General features: G+C 38.4%; 1 protein-coding gene across 1 annotated transcript in view; it reads right to left on the bottom strand.

Annotated features, from left to right (window-relative positions):
* BRIP1 (BRCA1 interacting DNA helicase 1) overlaps positions 1-24746 on the bottom strand; it is a 127336-nt gene that overhangs the window by 77769 nt on the left and 24821 nt on the right. Inside the window, exons 8-10 of the mRNA XM_073315419.2 lie at positions 7953-8243; positions 4835-5056; positions 3673-3872 (exon numbers count right to left, since the gene is read on the bottom strand). Of these exons, the coding sequence (XP_073171520.2) occupies positions 3673-3872; positions 4835-5056; positions 7953-8243 (713 nt within the window). The remainder of the gene's footprint in view (positions 1-3672; positions 3873-4834; positions 5057-7952; positions 8244-24746) is intronic.

Raw genomic sequence — 24746 nt, 5'->3', positions numbered from 1 at the left:
CAAGGACTTCCTAAATGAGCAACACTTCCTAGACCAATATTATAACAAAATGCTTGTCCCAAATGTAATTAAGATAAGCTCAATTAATATAAACAAAGCCACTTTTGTTATTTCTTATTGTTATTCCACTATTCAGATAGCTTTCTGATGAAGGAGGCAATCACTTAATTGGAATATTTGGACATGCACAGTTGGGTACCAGTTAGCAGCTACTATATACAGCACTGTACAGTCAAAATACAAAGGAGAATGAAATGGTGGCGGGTGGTGGAGGTTTATAAAAAGGGAGTAAAGGAAGTATTATTTACATCTTCAGCAGGGGTCATCCAATTACATTAATCGGCAACAGGTTTAAAACAAACATAAGGAAGTACTTCTTCACACAATGCACAATAAACCTGTGGAACTCACTTCCAGGGGATGTTGCGAAGGCCAAAAATATAACTGGCTTCAAAAAAGAATTTGATGTGTTCATGAAAGAAAGAAACATCAACGGCTATTAGCCAAGATTGTTAGGGATGCAGCCCATACCCTGGGTGTCCCTATCCCTCTGATTGCCAGAAGCTGGGACAGGACGACTGGCATAAATCACTTGATAAAATGCCCTGTTCTGTTCATTCACTCTGAAGCATCTGGCATTGGCTACTGTCGGAAGAGACGATATTGGGCTAGATAGACTATTGCTCTGCCCCAGTATGGCCGTTCTTACGTTCTAGATTGCATAAACTGCCCAGCTCTCAGGCAGGTAGACTGCTGGGAGTCTGGGCTGCTGGCAGCCTTGTTCTCAGGCTCCTCAAAAAGCCCAAATTATCCAGGCAAATCTGGGAGCCTTGGAAACACTTAGAAAGGTCAAAAAGAAATATTATTTCTATATTTTTCAAAACAAAACTTTGGAATTTTTCAATTTCAAGAAATTTCAATTGTTTGTTCCATTTCAGAATGAGTTTTATTCTTAACATTTCAGAATTTCCCATAGAATGTGAATTCCAGTTTCCAATCAGCTCTGTGGTGGCATTAAACTGCCTTAACACAAAATTATGCTTTCTCTTCCTGCAGTTCCCTGCTTCATTCACCATAAACCTTCCAAATTCTGCAACAAATGAGGCAGAGGTCCTACAGGCATGAGCTTCATTCACTACACAACCATGATTCAGTCCCATCCATACATCCTGTGCACTAACGGACAGCCCCTGTAGGGAAAAAAAACAACCCAGTATTGGATAGGCAACCTGAATTCTGGCATTTCCTAACTCAAGTGCTCGACTCTGAAACCTTCGCATTCTTTTAATGTAGGAAATTTTAACCAAAAATACCTACGTTTTTAAAAAAACTTAAACATTGAAAAAACACAACTGCATCGTGTAGAACCACATGCAGGGGTGAAAGGAAGCCGGTAAGGGCCGGTATGGCAGACCTGTAAAAAGTGGCTGCAGGCACCGGCCCGTACACGCTTGACTTTAAAGCGCTGCTGTGGCTTTTTTAACATCGCTGTCTCCCCTCCTGCTGGCAGCTATGGGGGGGGGGATATGAGGGGGGAGCAAAAGGAGCTGCTGCCCTGGGGCTGGCAATTTAAAAGAGTCCGGGGCTCCGACCGCTGCTATTGTTACTGTGGCAGTGGCCAGAGCCCCGGACCATTTAAATCACCACTGGAGCCCCAGGCAGTGCAGGCCACTGCTGGCTGCAGGACCTGACTGACCTCAGTCCCGCCCCTTCTGCCCGAGGCCCGGCCCCTGGACCGGTAAGTCTTTGACGTTACTTTCACCCCTGACCACAACAAGCATGTGCATCCTCCACAACATCAGCAGGGTTGGGATCTTTAGATCCACAACACTATCCACTACCACTTAAGCTAATGGAGTAACTGGTAACAGAAGAAGGCTATTACTTCTCTGAGGACCTGGTACAAGAAGGAGATGGAAACAGAGAGACACATTTTACCAGAGGGTTTCACAGCTATCTGCTAGACAGCAAAGGAATGTTAAGACTCAGCAATAATAATTATAATAAATAATTATTATAAATAATAATGGGTTCAGTTCCAAGTTCTAGTGGTTATAGACCCCTCTGCCACTGTTCTCGCAACCTCTCCCTGCCCTCTTCTGCTTCTATACCCACCCTGTTCAGCTCCTACCCTGGTCCCCCTCCCACTCAGCTTGTGCCCTTGTCCGCCTGCTCTGTCTCCTTGTCTTGCCCCCAACTCTTGTCCATGTTCTTCTTCACCCATTCTGATCTTCTCCACGCCATGGCCCCTGACATTCGCCCTGCCCCCCTCCCCCCTCGGCTTCTTATTTCTTATTTCTTGCTCATCACCCCACCCCCACCTCTGGCTCCTATTCCTTATGCCTTGCCCCTCTTCCTCACCCCTGTACATTCAAGTCAGGTTGCTGCCTCCTCCCCCTCCACAACACATGGGCACCATCAGGGAGAGCACTGAGAAAACAGGATTCTCCCTGCTATCAGTTCCTGTGCATGGCTTCACAGTGGCTACTGGAAAGAACAACTGCAGGGAAAGTCCTACGTAGCTCCTGCAGCCAAGGGAGAGAACATGCCTAGTTGGTCTGTAGGGCCAAAACAAGCAGAGTCTCGCCATAAAAGAAGCTGAGAGAGGATCGCACATGCTCAGTGCAGACAGAATCTTTGGAGAATTTAGCTGCCAAACACTAACATGTCTCTACTGAGCATGTGCACACTGCAATTTTTCAGAGCCTTATAACTTGGCCAGATTTGGGCAAATTTTCACAGGGATGCTTGACACCAAGGTGACCCCACTTGCCAAATTTCAAGTTCTTGTTCTAAAGCATGGAGGCACTTCTCAGCAAAACAGTTGTGAGATTTTTTTTTTTAAACCATGGAAAAAGAACATTTCTCCCTGACCTGGTTCTCAGAAATGGCTGTTATATTAGGTGAAACTTAAAAAAAAAAAAAAATCAGCCTTAGGCAGACATCCTGTATGGGCAATTTTATCAGCCCAAACTGTTTGTGCTTGGCAAAATTACAGGCAAATGAAAAGTGTTGGGTAGCCCTAACTATCGGCGTTGCTACCTGCGCTGCCTTTAGTTAAAGCAAACCCCAATTGTCTTTTACTAAACCAACAGAGAATGTCTACTCTCAACACTTGAAAAACTGTTTGCATAGAATTTTTCTCTACCTTCAGCGTGGAAGATTTCCTCTGGGAACATAAGTTTCTCTAATGCTGACTTAACACTACTTTGTACTGATATAACATCTTCCATAGAAGGCTCACAAAGCATTTTACAAACATTAATTCTCACAAAATCCCTGTGATTGGCCTGATGGGGAAATGCACAGAAAATTTAGATGGATTTGCCCAAAGTCTTGGAGTAAAATTTTCAAAAGCACCTGAATAACCTAGGAACCTAAATCCCATTTTGAAAAAAAGTGAGTTAGGTGCTTAGGAGCTTAAGTTACTTCTGGAAATGGGACTTTTGAAAATATTCCCGTGATCCATTAGACAATTAATTTTCATAAATGCCGCAAATCCTTTTTGGGTGCCCAAAATCAGAAAAACAAGAGGTCTGGCTTGTGGACTATAGTGTTTGAGGTATATCTGTAAGTCTTCTTGTCAATTATGCAGTGTATCTTCTAGTACATGATATGAAAAAAAGACTATAAACAGTAGGTTTTGTTTTTTGTTTTTTTAAATAGCCTTACTTCATCAGACTGTAGCACACAGCCCGCAGGGGATCATGGTCCTTCCGTCTGATGTTGTTGACGACCATGGTATCAAGTTCTTCTCGAGCAAATCTCAGCTGTGTTTCTGTAACACTATAACTGGCTGACTCCCGTGCACAATCTTCAATATTATGAGCTTCATCTAAAATGACTACTTGATCTTTTAGGTTAATCTCCATCTGCAAAAGACAACAATTGTCCAGTAAAATGAGTAAACAACAGCCAGTAGGTTCATGTTTAAAAAAAGAATCTGTCCAAATTGTGTCACTTGTGCAAGCAATGAAAAGTGATTTTTTCAGAGCTTGACAGAATTTCTGCAGTATAGGAACTAGCTAGGTTTTTCACAAAACTGAAACCTGGTGCCAGCATAAATGACAGAATTTGGTCCTTACTTGTAAATACTATGGGAGCAGAGTTTGTAAAATGTACTTTTATGGTACTATATAATTAATAGCAAAAAGTACAGACATATTGAAATGTGATATATTTATTTATTTATTTTTAAATTAAATAAAAGTATTTTCACTTTTTACACCTTCCCTAAACCCCCATGCCCACTTCTTGTAGTTATGCCATCCTAGAAGTTTCTCTTCTGTTGTTGTGTGAAAAATCCACACAACTGATTAGCTACAATGGAAAAAACAGTGAAACTGACTATTACCAGAGGTACTGTCATATGTACAAAATAAGGAAATTGCAAAAGAAAAGAAAAATATTCTTTAATCTCTTTAATTTAGATGTTACTTGTAAACTAGCAAGCATTCAGACAGGAATGCAGTTTTAAGTTGACCATGTGCCTTTATCACTTTCTTTATTCATCTCACTTTAACTTCAGTCCGTGCAACAAACAAAATCTAGGGCTTGTCTCCTCTTACAACGCTGCAGCGGCACCACTATAATACGTAGTAAAGACACTACTTAGGCCGGCGGGTGAGTTTCTCCCATCAGCATAGATATCCACTTTTCCAACAGGCGGTAGCAAGGTCGATGGGAGAAACCCTTCTGTCAGCATAGCACTGTCTATGCCGAGGGTTAGGTTGGCATAACTATGTCGCACAGGGGTGCGGATTTTCCTGAGCGACGTAATTATACCGACATAAGTTCCTACTTTAGATCAAGCCCTACTTACAAATATACTTACACTCTCTCTTATTTGTGGATCCAGCAGGTAGTTGTAAGGACAAAATACAATATCTGCCCCCACCATGAGTTCTCGAGCTGCAAAATAGGCACATGCACGTAGCTTCTTTCCCAGGCTTACTAGATCTTCTATGTCCCAAGCCTGACACTTCTTACGCGCAAACTGTAGAGCATGATGTTCACTAATTTTATGCACACCATGGTAGTAAACACAGGACCCGCCCTAAAAGGAAATACGTGAGAGTTTGAAAACAAAATATTGTACTAGGAACAATGATGTACGTGAACTTACATTTTTTGTAAAACAAAAAACAAAACAAAAAAACCCCCTTATTTTGTAATCTTTTACTTCACCTCGATCACTGAGGTATTTTTAAAAGTGCTTGTTATCTTTTGGACTATAACAACAACAAATATAATGGCAGAAACAAAGCAGGCAAATATGACAGAATCTATAACCTATCATACATAAATCTGTAAGGTACATTTCAGAGTTTTTCCCCAGTGAACCCAAAGAAATTTTTCATCTATTTTACCAATAGCAACCTGGCAGTGGAAGAGGGTGGGATGGATTCTAAATCATGAGCAATTAATAAATCCAAATACATATGGTTAATTCAACTGGGAAGGATAGAAAATAAAATAATATGGCACATTCACATCCACCCAGCAGTATATCAACTTTCTTACATCATCAAATTACCAACCAGAAATGTCTAGTGAATTTAAATCTCATTAGAATCCACCTGAGCTTGTTCATTTGTATGTCTTCTCTGTGCTAACAGCTCAGGAGAGTGTTGTGTTCAACAATAAAAGCAAACAATAGTTGTTCTGCTCATGACTTTGACAGCAGTCCTTCCACTGGTGCTCAGGTGTGTTAAAGCACATCGTTCCAAGGTTGGTTTGGGTTTATTTGTATTGTTTTTCCTGGAAGGGTAGGGGAGAGATTGGACAGGCAAATCTTAAATTTATGGGTTGGAGCTGATACACTGGAATTACAGGGAGGAGTGGAGAATTTTGAAATTTTAATACTGGTTAACGCTAGTGTCCCTGAGGTATAACTAAACAACTATTATTTCTCTGTTCTAGTCAGTCGGAGTACAGGGGGTATTTTTGTTTGTTTTTTTTACTGTAAAATTAGTTACTGTGAATCCTATCTTTTCTTTGATGAACTTTTAAGCAAACAAAACCACCAAGAAGAGAATAAATCCCTGGAAATATATACTTTAGACTAGAGGCAATTAAGGCTGCCTAGTCATATGAAGATTGATAACATGAACAGGAAAGCCCATACCATTTTTAACAGTGTAACACAACCCTAAGGGGCAGATTGTCAGTTGAAATGTTATCACACTTGGTGCCTTTTCGCTCACAAATTGTCAGGTATCTGTTTATCAGCTCACTTCTGTAATATAGTCTTGGTTAACATAGACACCTAAAGTGACAGTGTAATTGGCTCTCATTACCACTACAACTTACCCTTAGCGCTTGGGAGCATAAAAAGCAAATGCTCACTTATACTTGATGAATACAAAATAAACTTGAAGCCCCAACAAGAGGACAAAACAGAAACTAGGTACAGTACGACCATACAATTTGCCAGTGGAGACAACAAAAGCAGTTCCTATCAGCCTCAATAGTTTTCTAAAGTCTGAGTTGTACAGTGGAAACCAGCAAAAACCTTTTACTGGATGAATATACTCACAATTATTAAAACCTTTAAGTTTTTAGACACACAATATTTTTGGCATATAATGACTCCCAACTAATCTTCCTACGTTTATGATCAATGTATGTGTGGTGCTGATATATTTTAAAAGTGACCAACAAAGAAAAGAAAAAAGTGTATGTGCCCTTTTTAGCTTCCTTACAGAGAATAGAGGCAGCTGGAAAAAAATGTTCTATTTGCCTTACAACTATCAGTATCAACATTTTGTTGCAGGACTTCTTGAAGGACTAGAAAACTGGAATAAGAGTTTTTCAGCTCACAACTGAAGGAACAGGAACTAAGGGAAGGATCGAAACCTGCACAAATAGCTTTTCTCTTAAGTATTTGTCAGCAGCTTGAATTAAAATAAGTGTTACAAAACAAAACGGTGTTAAACAGTGATATAAAAATCCCATCCCCCTCAATTTCTTAAAATTTAGTCTTGTTCAATCCGACGTACAGCCAAGCCAACTATTTGTTGTCCTCCAGCATAAACAAGGAATTTTAAATGTGAAAACAAGCAGATACACACTGCTTTTTGGAACATTCATTTCAGGCTTATACACTATGAAGAAGCAAAAGATGGGTAATTTTGTTAGCCTTTGCAGATTACCTGTAAATAAATAAATTCTGCTGTGCTTTTGCAGTTTAGTTTTATTTATTTATTTTAAGTGCAGGCTGCAAAAGTGGAAAGGAAACAAGACAGTCTTAAAACAACTCTGAAATGGTGAGCACAAATCCTAAATTTGGTTACCCAAGATGATGATGAACAAATTATGTTATCAAGAACACTTATATCATAGTGTGAGCAAGCACAATGTATCTCTGCTACTATCATTAGCAGATTATTTGTTCCAGATTTGTGGTGGGTTATTCACACGAGAAAGGCTCTAAATTACTACTTACTTAACACAGGTAATTAAGTCCCTATCCTCTTAATTTTGAATCAGTAAACAGTTTGTTCCAACTAGAGAATTACTACAATAATTTTACCCCCATGCATTCTAATCATCTTCAATGCCCAGATACACTCAATAAAATAAAATAAAACACTAAGCAGAGAGAAATCAGGCCTGAGTGGATTATTTAATCATCATCAGCATATTTCACATTTTAAAAAAGAAATAAGTTTTGAGAAAGCAAAAGTTATTGCAATTATAATTAAGCTCCCAAACAAACGCTATAATCATATATTGTCATAATCTATTATGCCTTTTAAGTTTTGATGTTGTGAACCAAGATTTACTGAAGATTAATGGTCTAATACAAAATGAATTAGAAGTTACAAAAGGGCTTCCAACCAGCATGCCATTATGAAGTTAGAATGTTACTCAATCCAGCTGCTCAGGCAGCTAAATCTTTCATTAATATTTTTTAATGAATGCTCATTTTCTGAAACAAAACTACTCACATTTTTTCCTTCCAACAAGTCTGCACATTTTTCATTCCTGTTACTACTTCTCGATACCACTGGATGAACACAGGTATGATCCCGGCTAGAAAGAATTGTCATACGGACACTGGAGTATACTGTCCTCTGCAGCTCTCTAGTAATCTGAGCTATTTGCTTGTGTGTTCGAGTTCCAAAAAATATTTTTGGGATGTGTGGCTTTCCTCCATTTTCCTTCCTCTTTGCATAACTAACATTTTTACCATTTTCTTTTGCAGAAGAACAGGAACACTGTGTGCAGAGGCCAGGAGACTGTAACCAAAACAAGGAAAGTTTATGAGGACATTACCACTGCAAACTGCATATACCAAATCTCCATATTGACCACTGAGAGTTTTCCTCTAGGGTAGTTCAAAACTTCCCATTAATTAATCTATCAAACTTTGAATAGTGGACTCAAGTTAAAAGTATACCCAAAACATTACAAAATCTCAAAATAATTTCTAAAAAAGTTATCATAGAAAAGAGAGTATCTCTCGAATAAAAAACCTAAGTGATTACCAAATTCTCCATTTGCTCTTTTCTTTATATATTCTTTGCCAGTCAGTATAATATGTCCAGGTTAATATGCCATTGCTTTGATGGAAATTAAAAGGGTACCATTGAAATAAACATATGAAATTTAGTACCAAAGTTGATACATATCCTTGGTTATACCATCTATTAATTTTACATATAGAAAGGTTTACTGGTACGGTTCACTGTCTCTCCAGGATTTATACAAACCAGACTGTGGTTAAACTCAAGTGCTATGCCAGTAAAATAACGTTAGTGTGTACATGACACTTTAATTTGTTTATTCCTTTGTGCCAGAAAAGAAAAAGAATTTTTAACTAATTTTTACAATGCACGAGGAAAGTTTTTCCACTTTAGGTTTATTTTCTGTCATCAAGCATGGCCAATTACCTCTAATTTACCTGTGACAAATTATTACAATGAAAAAAGCCAGAACAGTTTAGTAGCAAGTTATGCAGGACACCTAGCGTTAGGAGTTCCCAGGCCTTAAGGACTGAGTAAAAGCATGTTATACAAGAGACACATGCTGTCTTCAAACCAGATGGCAGCCTTTGTTTCATAGCAGACAAATGAAGAAAAAGTGAGGAACATTGATGTGGGGGAAAAGGATTGTTTATTATGTTTCTTAATTTGAACAAGTACTTATATACTGACTGCCAGCTAAAGGAAATTACTTTTCCATTGAGGGCTTGATCCTATAAGGTGCTGAGCACTCTGGCCTCAATCCAGTAAAGCACTTAAGCATGTGAATAGTGCAACTGAAGTCAGAGAGACTTCTCACATACATAAATTTAAGCATGTGCTTAAGAGCTTTGCTGGATCAGGACACGCGTCTGCAGCACCTTAGGATCAAGACCTGACTGGGCAACCACATTAAAACTAATACTGAAAACTTTGTTTTAACGTTGTTTCATCTGCAAATCAAATTTCACTAAATTGGCTTCAAAGCATATACTCCATTAGTAATACACTCATCATGGTGTTATGCCATTAGTCAATTCTAGTGAATACTCTCATTTCGCCTTAACAGTTTCATAATTCTTAACTAGCAGAACTGAATCCAGGAAAAATATTTGGAATAGCAGGACAACTGGGTTTTTTCCCCCACTCTAATTACTTTGTAACAGAGAAATTCATCCTCAATCTCTTCCACAACATGAACTATTGGGAAGATAATAATTAGGATGTAGGTAGAGGATACAAAGAAAATGTTAAGATATCTCTAAGAAGAGTATCTTGTCTGTACAAGCACATGCAATAGTGAAAAACTGATCAGCATGTCTTAAGAGCGTAAAATAGTTTGCACTTGGTTTTTAGTTTGATGGCGCAGGTAGCAACAAACTGTACTTGACAGCTGAAAGTTTTTTCCCCTGCTTTTAATTGATTATCCTTCATAAACAAATGCTAAGTCATGGCATGTGTTACACCACAATACTGGGGATCAAGCTGTCTCTTAGCCTCCACTCTGTGGAAAAGCAAGTTCGAATTACCCTGAGTCCCCCTCAGCGTTGTCCGCCATTAAATATTACAATACATGATAGAATGGATGTAAATGTGACCCTTCTGGAGCTGTCACTCACTGGGATAAAAGGTTCACTGATGTGCTAAATAAACAGGCCGTCAAAGCAGATAAAGTTACAGCCATGCTGGAATTGTTACATTCCCCTCTCAGGTTGCCAGTAACAGCAGATTTCATTACGGTGTGCTGCCACATTAAATAGCCAGTTCCAAATATCCTGCCTTCTATATTGAATAATTACTTATTCACTGAAAGGATAAAAAGAAGAGAGTTATGAATGGGGCTCTTGTCAGCACTGAAGCAGGAAACAGCTGACATGTGGTGTATGTTACATATGCGGCAATATCCGACAGTTTATACTCTCAGAAAATTGGAATGCAAATTATATCATGATATTTTGATCTATATTCTATTTTGATCTTTGAAATAATGATATTTATTAACATACTAAGAGAATTAATGTAAATAAGCTGTAGAATCAGTTTACTTTTGCTGACTGTGCAGGCCTTTTTGCCCATATCTATCCCCTTTCATTTGAATTCATATTTTTCCCTCAGAGATGATGCAATACCATTAATCCTTTATGGGAGGATAATGTGAGGCCTAAACGTTTACTTTACTAAATGTAAATTTTAGAGAAATCTAGACCAGTACAACAACAATTTCCCAAAGCACAGTAATATTTGCTGTCCTACACTGTACTTATACAGTCAAGATGATTGGAAAATGCAATTCAAATTTTTATGTACAACACCAACAGTGATAATTCTTTCTACTGTATCTTTGTGGAAAAAATAAATTTCAAAGAAACTTTTTATTAAAAAGCTAAAATCAAAACCATTGCCTGCATATGTGTGGGGGTATATATAAATTACAATATTTTACAGGTGACCTCCAAGTTTTTCTTAAAAAGATTGAAATTGGCATAATACTGGCTTTCAGAAGCACTCCACTCACTACTGCAACTTTAAAATGTTACCTTTTACTAACAAAACAAAACAAACAAAAAAATCAGGAAAGCTGTAAACTCAGGCTGATTTTATAGTAACCAGTAAAAGTATATAACTGCTTTGCAGCAGTCATAACATTTCTGAAAGCCACAGACGCCCTCAGCAAAGAAAAAAAAAACCCACTTTAAAAAGGTGCCTGTATAACAACTAACCAACAACAAAAAAACCCACACATTAAGAAGGCTCTTATTTGAGAAGGTGAGCCCTTTATTTGCATTAAACCGGAGTTTCACACTCTCAAATGCTCTTTCTCCATTAGAATTTTTTTGGGAAAGATCTTTCAAATATATTAAAACTGAAAGTTAATTGAAAGTGCCTTTAGGTTAGGCATTGACACATGAGGAAGCACTTCATAAAACAATTGAGCTTCGGGTTTCTATGACAAGTGGGTTAAAGTAAACAGCATACAGATCAATCAGTAAAGAGGATTGTCTGTTTTAGGCAAGCTATTCCCCAACCTTGCTTGAGTACAATTAATTTATGACCCAGGTGCATATAGCCACATAATTCCATGGTTTAATGTGGGTTATTTTTACTTTTATTTTCTAAAAACATTTTTTAGTAAAAAAAAATTCCGCCCCTCTAAGCTTAACAATTGAAAAAGGATACTACTGTTCAACTTGTTCAGGCCCTCAAAACTAGCTTTCGTTAAGGAAGGTAAGGTTTGGGCAAAATTCCTGGAGGATGCATTGCCTGTGTGCATGCAAGCGCACACACACATTTTATATTTAAAAATAAATTATTTTGGGATCCTCAGCAATAAATATTTATACTTCTGTTGCAGAGGACCCAAACAAGCCGTTAAAAAGAAAGAGAATCTAAATGTCATCATAGGATTTACCTTCCTTAAAAAAGTTCTGGTTTGGGACTTCAGCAGACTAGATTTCTGGTAGACCATAATGTAAAGAAATGCCATTTTATGATTAAAACATAGTAAAATCAGTCCCAAACTGACAAATATCTCTGGAAATCAAACAACACAAAGAAGGAATAATTAAGGCAACAGGATGGTTAAAGCAGCAACTTCTCCTTCATGCTACCCTACATCTCGCAATACTCAGTCACGGAAATTTCTGCAGAGATTTTCTTAAAAAAAAAAAAAAAAAAGTTGGAAATAGCTGAGATTTTTAACATTTTCATAAGTGACACTTTGGGTTCTGCATTTCTGTACCATAAGCTATTTATATCATTGTAGTTGTGACTTAGCATAATTTATTACATTGTAGTCTCCCATTACTGTAGAAAGAGGAAAAAGAGCCCTAGTTACTTTTCACTGTAAAAGGTAATTACGGTATAGTTGGGGAGTACTGCAGTAAAAATTATAAATTTGCATTTCAGGAAGGAGAGGAGCTTGCTAAGCTACAACAAAAGTATCTGTCATATTCCTTTCAGGGCAACTGAGAAATAGTGAGGAAAGAAAGTTAACTTGAATACTAAAACTTATTTTACTAATACCCAAATTTGTTAACCTTCAGGACCCAAGTTTGTTAACCACAAGGCCCATGTTTTTCTCTGTTTTGGCAGGAAGTTGAAGAAAGGGTTCAAATGGGACTTCTGTGGTTGAGTTTTTGTTATATTTATATTGCTGCTACAACAATGCTCTTGAGTTTGTTATAAATTGTATGGTCTATTATTTTATTTTGCTTGTAAACTCCCTGGGACAGAGAGCACATCTCTTGCATCTGAACAGTCTGGTACACCACACGTGCTCAATAAATATCTTTCTCCTGCATTTCCCAAATTATATAGTACCTTTTTTGGGTTTTAAATCTTTTTTATTGAAAGAATTCCTAGATACACAAAAAGATAGTAACTGGTAAAAACAAGTTAAATAGTTAGAACAACTTTATCTACATTATCATTTTATAACTCTCATTAGACTATTTAGAATTAGAGGAATATTACATTTTTTTAAGGAAAGATTAAGGGCAATATCTAATTTATCCATAAGGCCCTGTTCCACACTACGAAAACACCCAAGTTTACCCAGAGATGTTAAATATGATTGTACTCCATCTGTGTTACTGTTGGTCCAGAGAGCCAAATTGTGATAACTGGTTTAAAAATACCAAGTGATTTAATCCTGGTAGAAAATACTTGTTTAAGGAAGGAAGTTTTAAAATAACTGGTTATAACACAGTTTGGCTCCATCCACACTTAGCTAAAAAAAATAGTTGAGCTAACAACTGTTTTACACCATCTAAGGTTAAATTTTATCGTTTTCACTGTAGAATTTAGCAAGATTCTCAGGGACTGGACATTTATATGGATAACAAAAATTTCCAAAATTATAGTAGTTAATGCTTAAAAAATGTTTTGCAGGAGATATAAAATCCTCAGGCTTCAGGACTTAAATCAATTTCGAACTATTAGGAGGTAGGATGACACTTTCAGGGGATGGGAGGGAATTATCCAACATCTACCTCTTGCAGGTTTCTTGCACCTTTCTTAGAAGCATCTGGTGCTAACCACTGTTAGACACATGATACTGGACAGGATGACTATGAGTCTGATCTAGTTTGGCAATTCCTTTGTTCCTAGGTAGAGGGACTCAAAATAAACCACCTTTCCACATCCATACTTAGATGATAAATAATGCAAATGTCAGATACATATACACATACACTGAGAAAGTCCAAAACAATATCCAGCTTCCTCTCAGGGTTTCAATTATAAAGGTCTGCACAGTCTTGCCTGAGGCTTTTAGGATTTCATTTAATTGTACCCATTTGCATTCTTCTTCCACCCATGTTATTAGGTGAGTAATATCCCCCTCCACCCTCCCAGACACACCGTGTCCTTTCACTACCTTCTCTTCTCCACAGGTTTGCTCCTCCATTGCTAGAACTGAGTGACTCGTACTCAGGAGGTTGATCTCATGGTCTCCTGCTCTCTTTTTGCTGCTCTTGGGAGCTGTTCTCTTCCTCCATCTGCCTTAGCTTAGTGCTGAGGCTCAGCTTCTGGCACTTCTCCTCCTGCAACCACTCCTGAGAATCCTGAGGCTGTGACTCAGCCTGTCACTGACTTGAGTGACGTGCTTTCTGATCAGCTCAGAAGGCCTGTGACCTTGCACTGATGTCTGGTAACTTTCCTAGCCAGCTCCATCCACACTCTCTTACAGTCAACTTATTTTACTTGCAGATCTTGGTGCTGGACTTCTACTTTCTTGGACTTGAACTCAGAGTCCTCTTTGACCTGCTGAAGTACCTTCACCTCACTGAACAGCTCTCTGCCTGCTAACTCTCCAGAGCCTGCTTTGCCTTCTCAGAGTTTGCTGTCACTCACTTGGTGTGTTCCAGCTGTTCTGTCAGCTCCTTCATAGCTCGTAACTGCTTCTCTCTCATCGCCTGGGTTGTGCCTCATGGGTCTTTGCCTCATCATTCAGGGTCTTCTTCACGAAAGCCATTTTCTGTTCCCACTTTAATGTGAGTTCCCACTATGCAGCAGTGGAGTCTACTGTGTCTTCTAGCTCCATTCCCAGTACCTTCAGCTTTTTCCTCAGCTCCTGCTTCTGAGTTTTTGCTTTGTTCCTATGTACTCGCTCAAGGTGTCCTTGATGTTCACTAATCTGAGATTCCAGTTTACAGATATTTTTTCTGGGCCATGTTCTTCTAGCTTTCTTCCTCTTCCATCTTAGTCACGGCTGCTTGCACTTCCTCCTCCTTCTGGGCCAGCTGTCTTTTAAGTTCTCCAACATGAGTTTGTAGCTCAGCTCTCTGGTCATATGGATGGGTGGAATCTTCCCCAAGCTTCCTGCAAGTTATCCCCAACTCTAGCCACTGTTGTTCTTTGTGATACAGGTGCTCTTCCACATCGGTGATCATGATTTTGTGAATGTTCTTGCATATAATGTGGTTCTTAGATGTCTCCTTATTATCTGGGGCCACCTTCTCCAAATGCAGCTTCCACGTTGCCTTTTCCTTTGTATTTGTGCCACAAAGTATCCTGGCCCAATTATGCCCACTAGCAGTGATGTGGACCAGCTCCTGGTGGCCTTATGCCTGAAGCAGGATTTTTAAATCCAAAACACGGATGCCTTTGGCTTATAGAAGCCTCCTCATCTTTCCAAGGATGATCTCTACTTGCTTGCTTCATTCTTGCTGCTCAGCCAGTCACTCTGGGCTGCATGTATCCTATCATCCAGTTTCTGCCTGAGTGGTTTCATCTGGTTGTGTAGTTTGTCAAGGTGTTTGGTGCTCACAGCAGGGGTTTGGTTATCAGTATGTCCTGAGCTTCCAGAACACATGAAACAAGTTCTACCCTTTCTCTGTCACCCACACTCAAGGAATCCCTCTGTTATTCAGAGCATCTCATTGGGCTTTTCTCCCTTGTGTCTGGTTTGTTTCCTGTAAAAAAAAAAACAGTACATTCCCCAAGTTCTCTTTGCACAGGCTGAGACAACAATCTGGGTCTCTCCCTCAGGAAAAGTGAAATTTGAAACCCGACTGACCTCCCATCTCTCTTGGTGTCCAGAAAGCAGTTTCCTGGGCTAGTCCAAGTTTCCCTAGCACTGCGAAGCCTGGCTTTCCCAGAGTTACAGCCCCACTTCTGAGAGTTTAAGATTTTTTTGTGGAGCAATGCCTTTTTATGTGCCCCATTTTCCTACAACAAAAAAAATTATTTCTGGGGCTTGCTTTTCCTTTATCCAAAGAAATGAAGGGGTCCTGTACGGGTCAGTGCTGGATCCAGTACTAGTCAATTTTTTCATTAATGACTTAGATAATAGAGTGGAGAGAGTGTTTATAAAATTTGAAGATGACACCAAGCTGAAAGGGGTTGCAAACACTTTAGAGGACTGGATTAGAATTCAAAATGACTGTGACAAACTGGAGAATTGGTCTGAATTCAACAAGATGAAATTCAATAAAGATAAGTGCAAAGTACTACACTTAAGCAGAAATCAAATACACAACTACAAAATGGGGAATAACTGGCTAGGTGGTAGTACTTCTATAAAGGATCTGGGGGTTATGGTGGACCACAAACCAAATATGAGTCAAGAGATGCAAAAAAAAAAAAAAAAAAAAAAAAAAGGCAAGGGTAATATTCTGCAGTGTATTAACAGGAGTGTCGTATGCAAGACCTGAGAGGTAACTGTCTCACTCTACTCAGCACTGGTGAAACCTCAGCTTGGAGTATTGTGTTCAATTCTGGGTGCCACACATTAGGAAAAATGTGGACAAACTGGAGAGAGACCAGAGGAGAGCAACAAATATCAAAACCTGACCTAGGAGGAAAAGTTAAAAACACTGGGAACATTTAGTCTTGAGAAAAAAAGACTGATGATAGTCTTAAAATATGTTAAGGGTTGTTATAAAGAGGACGGGGATCAACTGTTCTCCATGCTCACTGAAGACAGGACAGGAAATAATGGGCTTAATCTGCAGGAAGGAAGATTTAGGTTAGATATTAGGAAGCGCTCTCTTACTATTAAGGGTAGTTAATTTCTGAAAGAGGCTTCCAAGGGAGGTTGTGGAATCCGCATCAATGGAGGTTTTTAAGAACATGGTGGCTAAACACCTGCCAGGGATAGTCTAGGTTTATTTGGTCCTGCCTCAGTGCAGGGGGCTGGACTTGTTGACCTCTTAAAGTCCCTTTCAGCCCTGCATTTCTGAGATTCTATGAATAATAAAAGAAGAGTCAAATACACTGAGAGAGTTAAGTGTAAAATAAGGTTAAACAAACACTGAGGCTATGATCTTTGAAGCACAGAGATAAGGGGACTTCTTGATATCTTCTTCTATATTTCATTGGGTACAAAGCCATCTGAACGATACAGTGGTGAATACCTTTTGTGTGAAATCTCACACAATCACACCCTAGTAAGATATCAGAAGTGACATTACTAGAGCTTTTCAGCTATTCTTTTTTAAAACTCTTTTAAAAGGAGTAGTATTCTGCTGCTACAGTCTCTTGATTAAACTGCACAAAGCAGCTGTTTATCCACTCACAGTAACCAGCAGGTGAACCCGATTCAATATTTATCACAGGCTTTCACAGATCACTGCTAACCAAGCAAACGTTTTAATTAAGCTGGAACTTGCTTCAAAGAGCTCATTCAAGATGTCAATCAGCGGGTGAGGGATCAGATACGGTGTCAGGTGAGAGTGTGTAATACAAATCCACAACTTTCTTCATCCCATTGCTGTAAATTAGCCTGCTTTAGAGTCTGGACTCTGATTGTAACAGACTGCCAGTCTTCTGGAATGTGTAACTGAAGTCACTCAAACTCTATTGTGAAGGTTGTAAGCAATATGTTAAACTGCAGTGGGCTAGCACATTAAGACAGATTCTTTTCACAGTTGTTTTTTGATACCGCAAGTGTTTGTTACACTACTCTCCATTTACTGTTTACTTTTTTACCTAGTGTAAATGGGGATTCCTTAACACAGCTGCCCCAGTTTCTCAAAGTCAATGCTTCTGCATAATTAACCAAGAGAGTACAACAAGGGTATAATTTCTCATCTAGATTTATACTAGAACTGCACTGTTTTGCAAGAATCCCCAATTCAAGAACAAACACGGGTTCCCAGGCTCATAGGCTAAAGACAGTCAATTGCTTTGGACAGGAAGGGCCCGGCCTTCATTATGTCTACAGACATTCCCTTCATATAGCACTGGAAGGTGCTTCTCACTAGTTCTCTCATAGGCAATAAATGGAGCTCAAAAGCTAAACACAGTAAATGGTATAAAACTGAATGGTTTAATTAATCATGACTATGAGGGTAGCACCACAGTATACTGTTTGTATCTATTTTCCTGAAATAAACGAAAATAAAGATCAACACATCAGAGTTATTGACAAATAAAATGTCAGTCTTAAAAAAGATGTATATATGTGTAGATACTATACTTTGTGTATACTGTACTATGTGTATATACACTATACTTCTTTAATACTATATATATAAAGAATTTGAAATATAAATGAGAGAAACAAGAATATAAAGTGTAATATATTTTCCTCAAATGTGACTTAACTATTGTAATCTAAAAAAAAAAAAAGAGGAGTACTTGCGGCACCTTAGAGACTAACAAATTTATTTGGGCATAAGCTTTTGTGGGCTAAAACCCATTTCATCGGATGCATGCAGTGGAAAATACAGTAGGAAGATATATATATATATATATACATACACACACACACACACAGAACATGAAAAAATGGGTGTTGCCATACCAACTGTAACGAGACCAACTAATTAAGGTGGGCTATTATCAGCAGGAGGAAAAAAAAAACCTTTTGTAGTGATAATCAGGATGGCCCATTTCAGAGAGTTGACAAGAAGGTGTGAGTAACAGTAGGGGAAAAAAATTAGCATGGGGAAATAGTTTTTACTTTGTGTAATGACCCATCCACTCCCAGTCTTTATTCAAGCCTAATTTAATGGTGTCTAGTTTGCAAATTAATTCCAATTCTGCCATTTCTCAATGGAGTCTGTTTTTGAAGTTTTTTAGTTGGAGAATTGCAACTTTTAGGTCTGAAATTGAGTGACCAGAGAGATTGAAGTGTTCTCCAACTGGTTTTTGAAAGTTATAATTCTTGATGTCTGATTTGTGTCCATTTATTCTTTTGCATAGAGATTGTCCGGTTTGGCCAATGTACATGGCAGAGGGGCATTGCTGGCACATATCACATTGGTAGATGTGCAGGTGAACGAGCCTCTTATGGTGTGGCTGATGTGATTACGTCCTATGATGGTGTCCCTTGAATAGATATGTGGACAGAGTTCATTTAATCAAAACACTACTAGTATCACAAGAGGATGTGTTTACCTTGTGTTAATGTCCAACAAGGCTTATAAAAATTAGGGCTGTCAAGCCATTAAAAAAAAATTAATCGCAATTAAAAAAATTAATCACGATTAATCGCACTGTTAAACAATAATAGAATACCATTTATTTAAACATTTTTGGATGTTTTCTGCATTTTCAAATATATTAATTTCAATTACAACACAGAATACAAAGTTTACAGTGCTCACTTTATATTTATTTTTATTACAAATATTTGCACTGTAAAAAACAAAAAATAATATATTTCAATTCACCTAATGCAAGTACTGTAATCTTTTTATAATGAACGTTTAACTTACAAATGTAGAATTATGTACAAAAAATAACTGCATTCAAAATAAAACAATGTAAAACTTTAGAACCTACAAGTCCACTCAGTCCTACTTCAGCCAATCACTCAGACAAACAAGTTCAGTTACAATTTTCAGGAGATAATGCTGCCTACTTCTTGTTTACAATGTCATCTGAAAGTGAGAACAGGCATTCGCATGGCACTGTTATAGCAGGCATCGCAAGATATTTACGTGCCTAATGCGCTAAAGATTTCAGGACTCGTCATCAGCATGGAAGCATGTCCTCTGGAATGGTGGCCGAATCATGAAGGGACATATGAATGTTTAGCATAACTGGCACGTAAATACCTTGCAACTTTGGCTAAAAAGTGTCATGCGAACACCTGTTCTCACTTTCAGGTGACACTGTAAATAAGAAGCAGTATCTCCTGTAAATGTAAACAAACTTCTTTGTCTTAGCAATTGACTGAACAAAAAGTAGGACTGAGTGGACTTGTAGGCTCTGAAGTTTTACATGTTTTGTTTTTGAGTGCAGTTATGTAACAAAAAAAATCTACATTTGTAAGTTACACTTTCACGATAAAGAGATTGCACTACAGTACTTCTACGCAGTGAACTGAAAAATACTAATTCTTTTGTTTATCATTTTTTGAGTGGAAATATTTGTAGTCAAAAATAGTAATATAAAGTGAGCACTGTACACTGTGTATTCTCTGTTGTAATAGAAATCAATATATTTGAAAATGTAGAAAAAAATCCAAAAAATTTTAATAAATTTCAATTGGTATTCTATTATTTAACTGTGCGATTAGCTGAGATTAATTTTTTAAACAACAGTTAATATTGTTTAGTTAATCGTTGGAGTTAACTGTGATTAATCAACAGCTCTAATAAAAATGTACAGGCCCATTTTAGTCTGGATAGCTGTAGACTGAGAGGAGGGCAGTTCAGATTCTGTACTGATAGTTTTCCCTCCTGTGTTTTGCTCTCCTCTTGTCCTTTGTGTCATCACATAATGCAAAAAACTACAAGTTATCATTAATTTTGTTTTCTTTTAGGAAAAGAAAGATTGTCACAAGCTGCTTAATACATATGATTTTATATACTTTTAACAGTAGTTATTATTAAGAGCATATCAAGTCTTGCTATCCAAAGCAAAAGCATTTCTGGCTTGCATTTAGAGTTGACAGCTGCCTTTTTCTCCTCACAGTATGTTTCAGTTGGCCAGCACCACCACAGCAGTGAGTATTAAGCAATTTGATATATCATGTTATGTTTTGTTTTCTTGTAATGAAAAAGAAAGTGACTAGCCAGCCAAGCCTTTTAAACCCACAGCTGTGACAAAGTTACTGAGAAGTGTATGGGCAAAACTCTATTTTCTGCCCAAAAGTGGCCTTGCACATTAAAGCAGAGGTGCACTGATGCTGATCTGGAATTGCCAGCACCCTTGCTACAGTCACTCTGTCAATAAACACCATCTCCAGTGACTAGCATTACAACTCACTAATTGTTATAAAGATTAAAAAAGAACAGAAAAATCATGCATTACTATTGGAACTAAGAATACCTTCCCCCTTATGGACAGTGGAAAGGTCTTCCTTAAAGCAATTTTCCCAAAGGCATGCAGCAAAAGCTGAGAATAAAACTCAAGTTTCCTGATTCCCATGTTTGTGTCTTATCTATTGAACCAAGCTGTCTTCCAACAGAATGTTTTCCATTATTCCACCTCCTTTTTGTTAATTCTTCCACCTCCCCACTTACACACATTGTTACATTATATTATGCCCATAACTAACTCCAGTTGTTTCTTAAACACGAGTTTTTCCATGAATTAATTCCTAAATTTAAAAGGATTTTGCATGAGGAAATATTGTCTGTGTTTTCATTACAGTTAAATTAAAAAGATGGTACTCCATATTTCTGGGTCACATATATAAAACCCCACTGACTCCTCTATACAACTTGGGTTTTGGCTAGTCTTGTAATCAGGGCACCTCTGACCACCACACAGTTTAATCACTAAGGCTATGTCTACACTCCTACTTATGTTGGTATAACTTGTATTGCTCGGAGGTTTGAATAAGCCCCCCCGCGTGAGCAACATAAGTTACACCGACCTAAGCCCCAATGTGGACAATGCTACAGGTTGAACCGCTCTAGTCCGACACTCTCTGGTCCAAAACATCCATGGTCTGGCATGATTTTAGTTAGCCGAACGTCTGCTTATCGTGGGTGGGACCAAGTTTCGCATGGTCAGGCAAAGTTTGTTTACAGCTGCCAGTCCTGGCTCTCAGTGTTCTGTCCTGTTATTTAGCTCTAATTTACCCCTAAATACGTCTTCTAAGAGACCAGCAAACAGTGGAAGTGTTGGTAATGCTGCTAAGCGTAAGCATGTGTCAATATTGATACAGCAAAAGGTGGAATTGTTGGAGAAATTGGAAAAGGGCACATCGGTATGTTGTTCTGTTTATTCACCTCAGCGAAATAAAAATAATAAGAGACATGCTCAGTACAATACTGTATTGACCTTCCATGGTTCGGCAAATTCTCTGGTTCAGCACCGCTGAGGTTCGGAGGGTGCCAGACTAAAGAGGTTCAACCTGTATGTCAGCGGAAGATATATTTAATCTACTCCTAATGAGCAATGGTAGCTAAATCCATAGGAGAGCTCTCTCTTCAGCTACACTAGCGAGCTTGCCTGGGTGCGGCTGTGCCACGGGAAGCGCTTTAGTGTAGCTATAGCCTCAGCCACAGTCAGGGAGAAAGAGGAGATTACCAAAAGTTGTAATAACTTACAGAAGTCTAAAAAGAATGTTACAAAACTGCAGACAAGCACTCTGCAGCTAACACCACATTCTTCCATTTTAAGAGGGTTCATTATTATGTATAACATAGGCTAGGCTGCCCTGGAACATTTCACTTACCCTGGTTACGACTGTAAATTCAACTCCCACCTTTGCTCCTATCTCTGCACTCTAATTCATAACATGCTGTGCCTCTCCTGTTGCTGTCAGACTACCTCTAGTTTCAAATCATCATGCAGACAGAGGAGCAACACCACCACAAGTGAAAATTACCAGAATTTCAGCTTTCATTTGCATGGATTTTGTGGGTTTTGTGGATCGTTTGTTTCATTTTTATGTATTTATGTTTAAAGAGATGTTAGGTTGCTTGGAAACCAGATATGTAATTATATACAGAATTTTGTGAGGTGCCACTAATTAAAGGAATAGGAAATCTCCCTTTTCCCTACCTTACTCCATCTTGCAAAAGAAAAATGCTGAGAATGTTCCATGAAAAAAGGAAATTAAAGAGCAGTGTGATAGAGTACCGCCCCAGAGGAAAGATCCCTAAAACAAAGATACAAAATATTGCATGGCTGCATAGCCACAATTCCAACAGAATCCAACAGAAACACTACAAATTTAGGCCCTATCTATATTACCACTTATGTTGGCAAAACTTATGTCGCTCAGGGGCATGAAAAATGTTTTGCCAGCATGAGTGGTAGCGTGCACAGTGCCATGTCTGCGGGAGAGCTTCTCCCGCCGACACAGCTACTGCTGCTTATTGAGGTGGTTTTATTATGTTGACATAGAGCTCTCTGCTGTTAGCATAGAGCGGCTACATGAGCGATCTTCCAGTGGTGCAGCTGCATCAGTACAACTGTGCGATGACTAGTGTAGACATGGCCTTAGTTTAGGCCTTCTTTAAGTCTCAGCCTTGGAGACTTTTATTGGCATACAATAATCAGGATCAGTCACAGAAGACAGAACACACCCTAATACTTTGGGCTTGTCTACACTTACAGTGGATCGACGCTGCAGTGATCTATCCACCGGGGGTCGATTTAGCGCATCTAGTGAAGACCCGCTAAATCGACTGCCGATCACTCTCCCATCGACTCCGGTACTCCACTGGAATGAGAAGCATAAGGTAAGTTGACGGGAGAAACACTTCTGTTGACCCAACGCGGTGCAGACACGGCAAAAGGTCAACCTAAGCTACATCAACTCCAGCTATGTTATTCACGTAGCTGGAGTTGAGTAATTTAGGTCAACTTAACCCTGTAGCGTAGACCTGCCCATAGAGATTATTTAACTATCAAAACAACACCTTTCACTACTCTGCTCCACCCTACTTCTCTACAGTTGTCTCTTTTTGCAACTCCCCAGCCTGGCCTCCCACATTTTGCCAACAATGCCAGTATCACCCACATGTTTATCAACTTCTCTTACAAAGATCCCCATGCCTCTCTTCCAAAATGCCACTTATGCATGGAATGCCCTCCCTAGAGTGATCTGTAAGACCATTACACCCTCTCCTTCTTCAAATCCCTTCTCAAGAACCTCCTCTAAATATAAAGCTTATATGAAATTAGCTAATTAATTATAGTTAAATTTAGGGACAGATGGGGATAGATGGATATTTATAAAAAAAATTAAAGGAAATGTGTATATAAATGGTATGTTTTATTGCCATATCTCTATACCCTTTGTATGTCATTTGCCTTAGACTGAACTCTTCAGGACAGAGACTCCCTTCATGTGTGTTCGACTGTGCCTACAATAGTTGGGCTATGATCCTGGCTATATAAATATCACATAATCTGCTTAAAAAAAAATCAAGAACATTATCATTGGGATATTTATAAAATTACCTCAGCAACAAGCAATGGCAGATAGGCACCGATACTTCTCTCAATATACAAAAATAATATCTCTTTTTCAAACAATGGGGAAGGCAGCACCTTAACCAGGTATGAATTTCAAAGCAATTACACAGTGCATAAGATGATCTAATGCACTACACCACAGTCTGTGCCATGCCTTAAATCAGCTGTCACACACTTCTTCCTCAAATGTAATTGAAAACAATTTGGCCACTTGTATTGACAGGGCCAAATTGTTTTCAATGCCTGACATAAAAAGCATTAGAATGAAGGCTCAACAGGTTTCAGAGTAGCAGCCGTGTTAGTCTGTATTTGCAAAAAGAAAAGGAGTACTAAGGTGCCACAAGTACTCCTTTTCTTTTTATTAGAATAGGTTTTAAAACTGGTGGCCCCAAGTAAATCAGTGGGCCAGAGTTTTCAGTACCATGTTGAGGGGCTTTTTGGAGATCGGAGTATGATGTTGCAATATTATGGTAATTATTAAAAGGAAAAAAGAAAGGAGTTGAATTTAGGACATCTGCTCTTATTAGATAGAGTTTTGTTTGTACAATACCAAAACAACCGAGAGCAATTTTAAAAGGAAGAGAGTTCTCAATAAAATGTGTAGATTATATTGATTGTACCTATAACCATACTACGCTGTACATTATAAAACCCCAGTCCTGCAAATACGCAGGCAAGTAGCCTCATTAGCCACACTGGGACAGCTCATGTGAGTAAAATTAAGCACATGAGTAAGGTTTGCAGGAGTAGGACTATGTTATAAACTGGATCAAGTCTTAAAATGAATGTAACAACTGAGATAATGTAACAAAAATTATTCTGAGATGTACACTAAGTCCAACATTTTTAAGACTATGTTATAGGCACTAAAAATCTATTTTCAGGCACTTTTTAAAAAAAATTTAGCACGTTTCTCAGAGCTCCCACAGCTCCAGTAGGCGTCAG

The sequence above is a fragment of the Lepidochelys kempii genome, chromosome 17, assembly GCF_965140285.1.
Source record: "Lepidochelys kempii isolate rLepKem1 chromosome 17, rLepKem1.hap1, whole genome shotgun sequence".
Lineage (NCBI taxonomy): Eukaryota > Metazoa > Chordata > Testudines > Cheloniidae > Lepidochelys > Lepidochelys kempii.
This window is presented reverse-complemented; position numbering and strand designations above follow the sequence as displayed.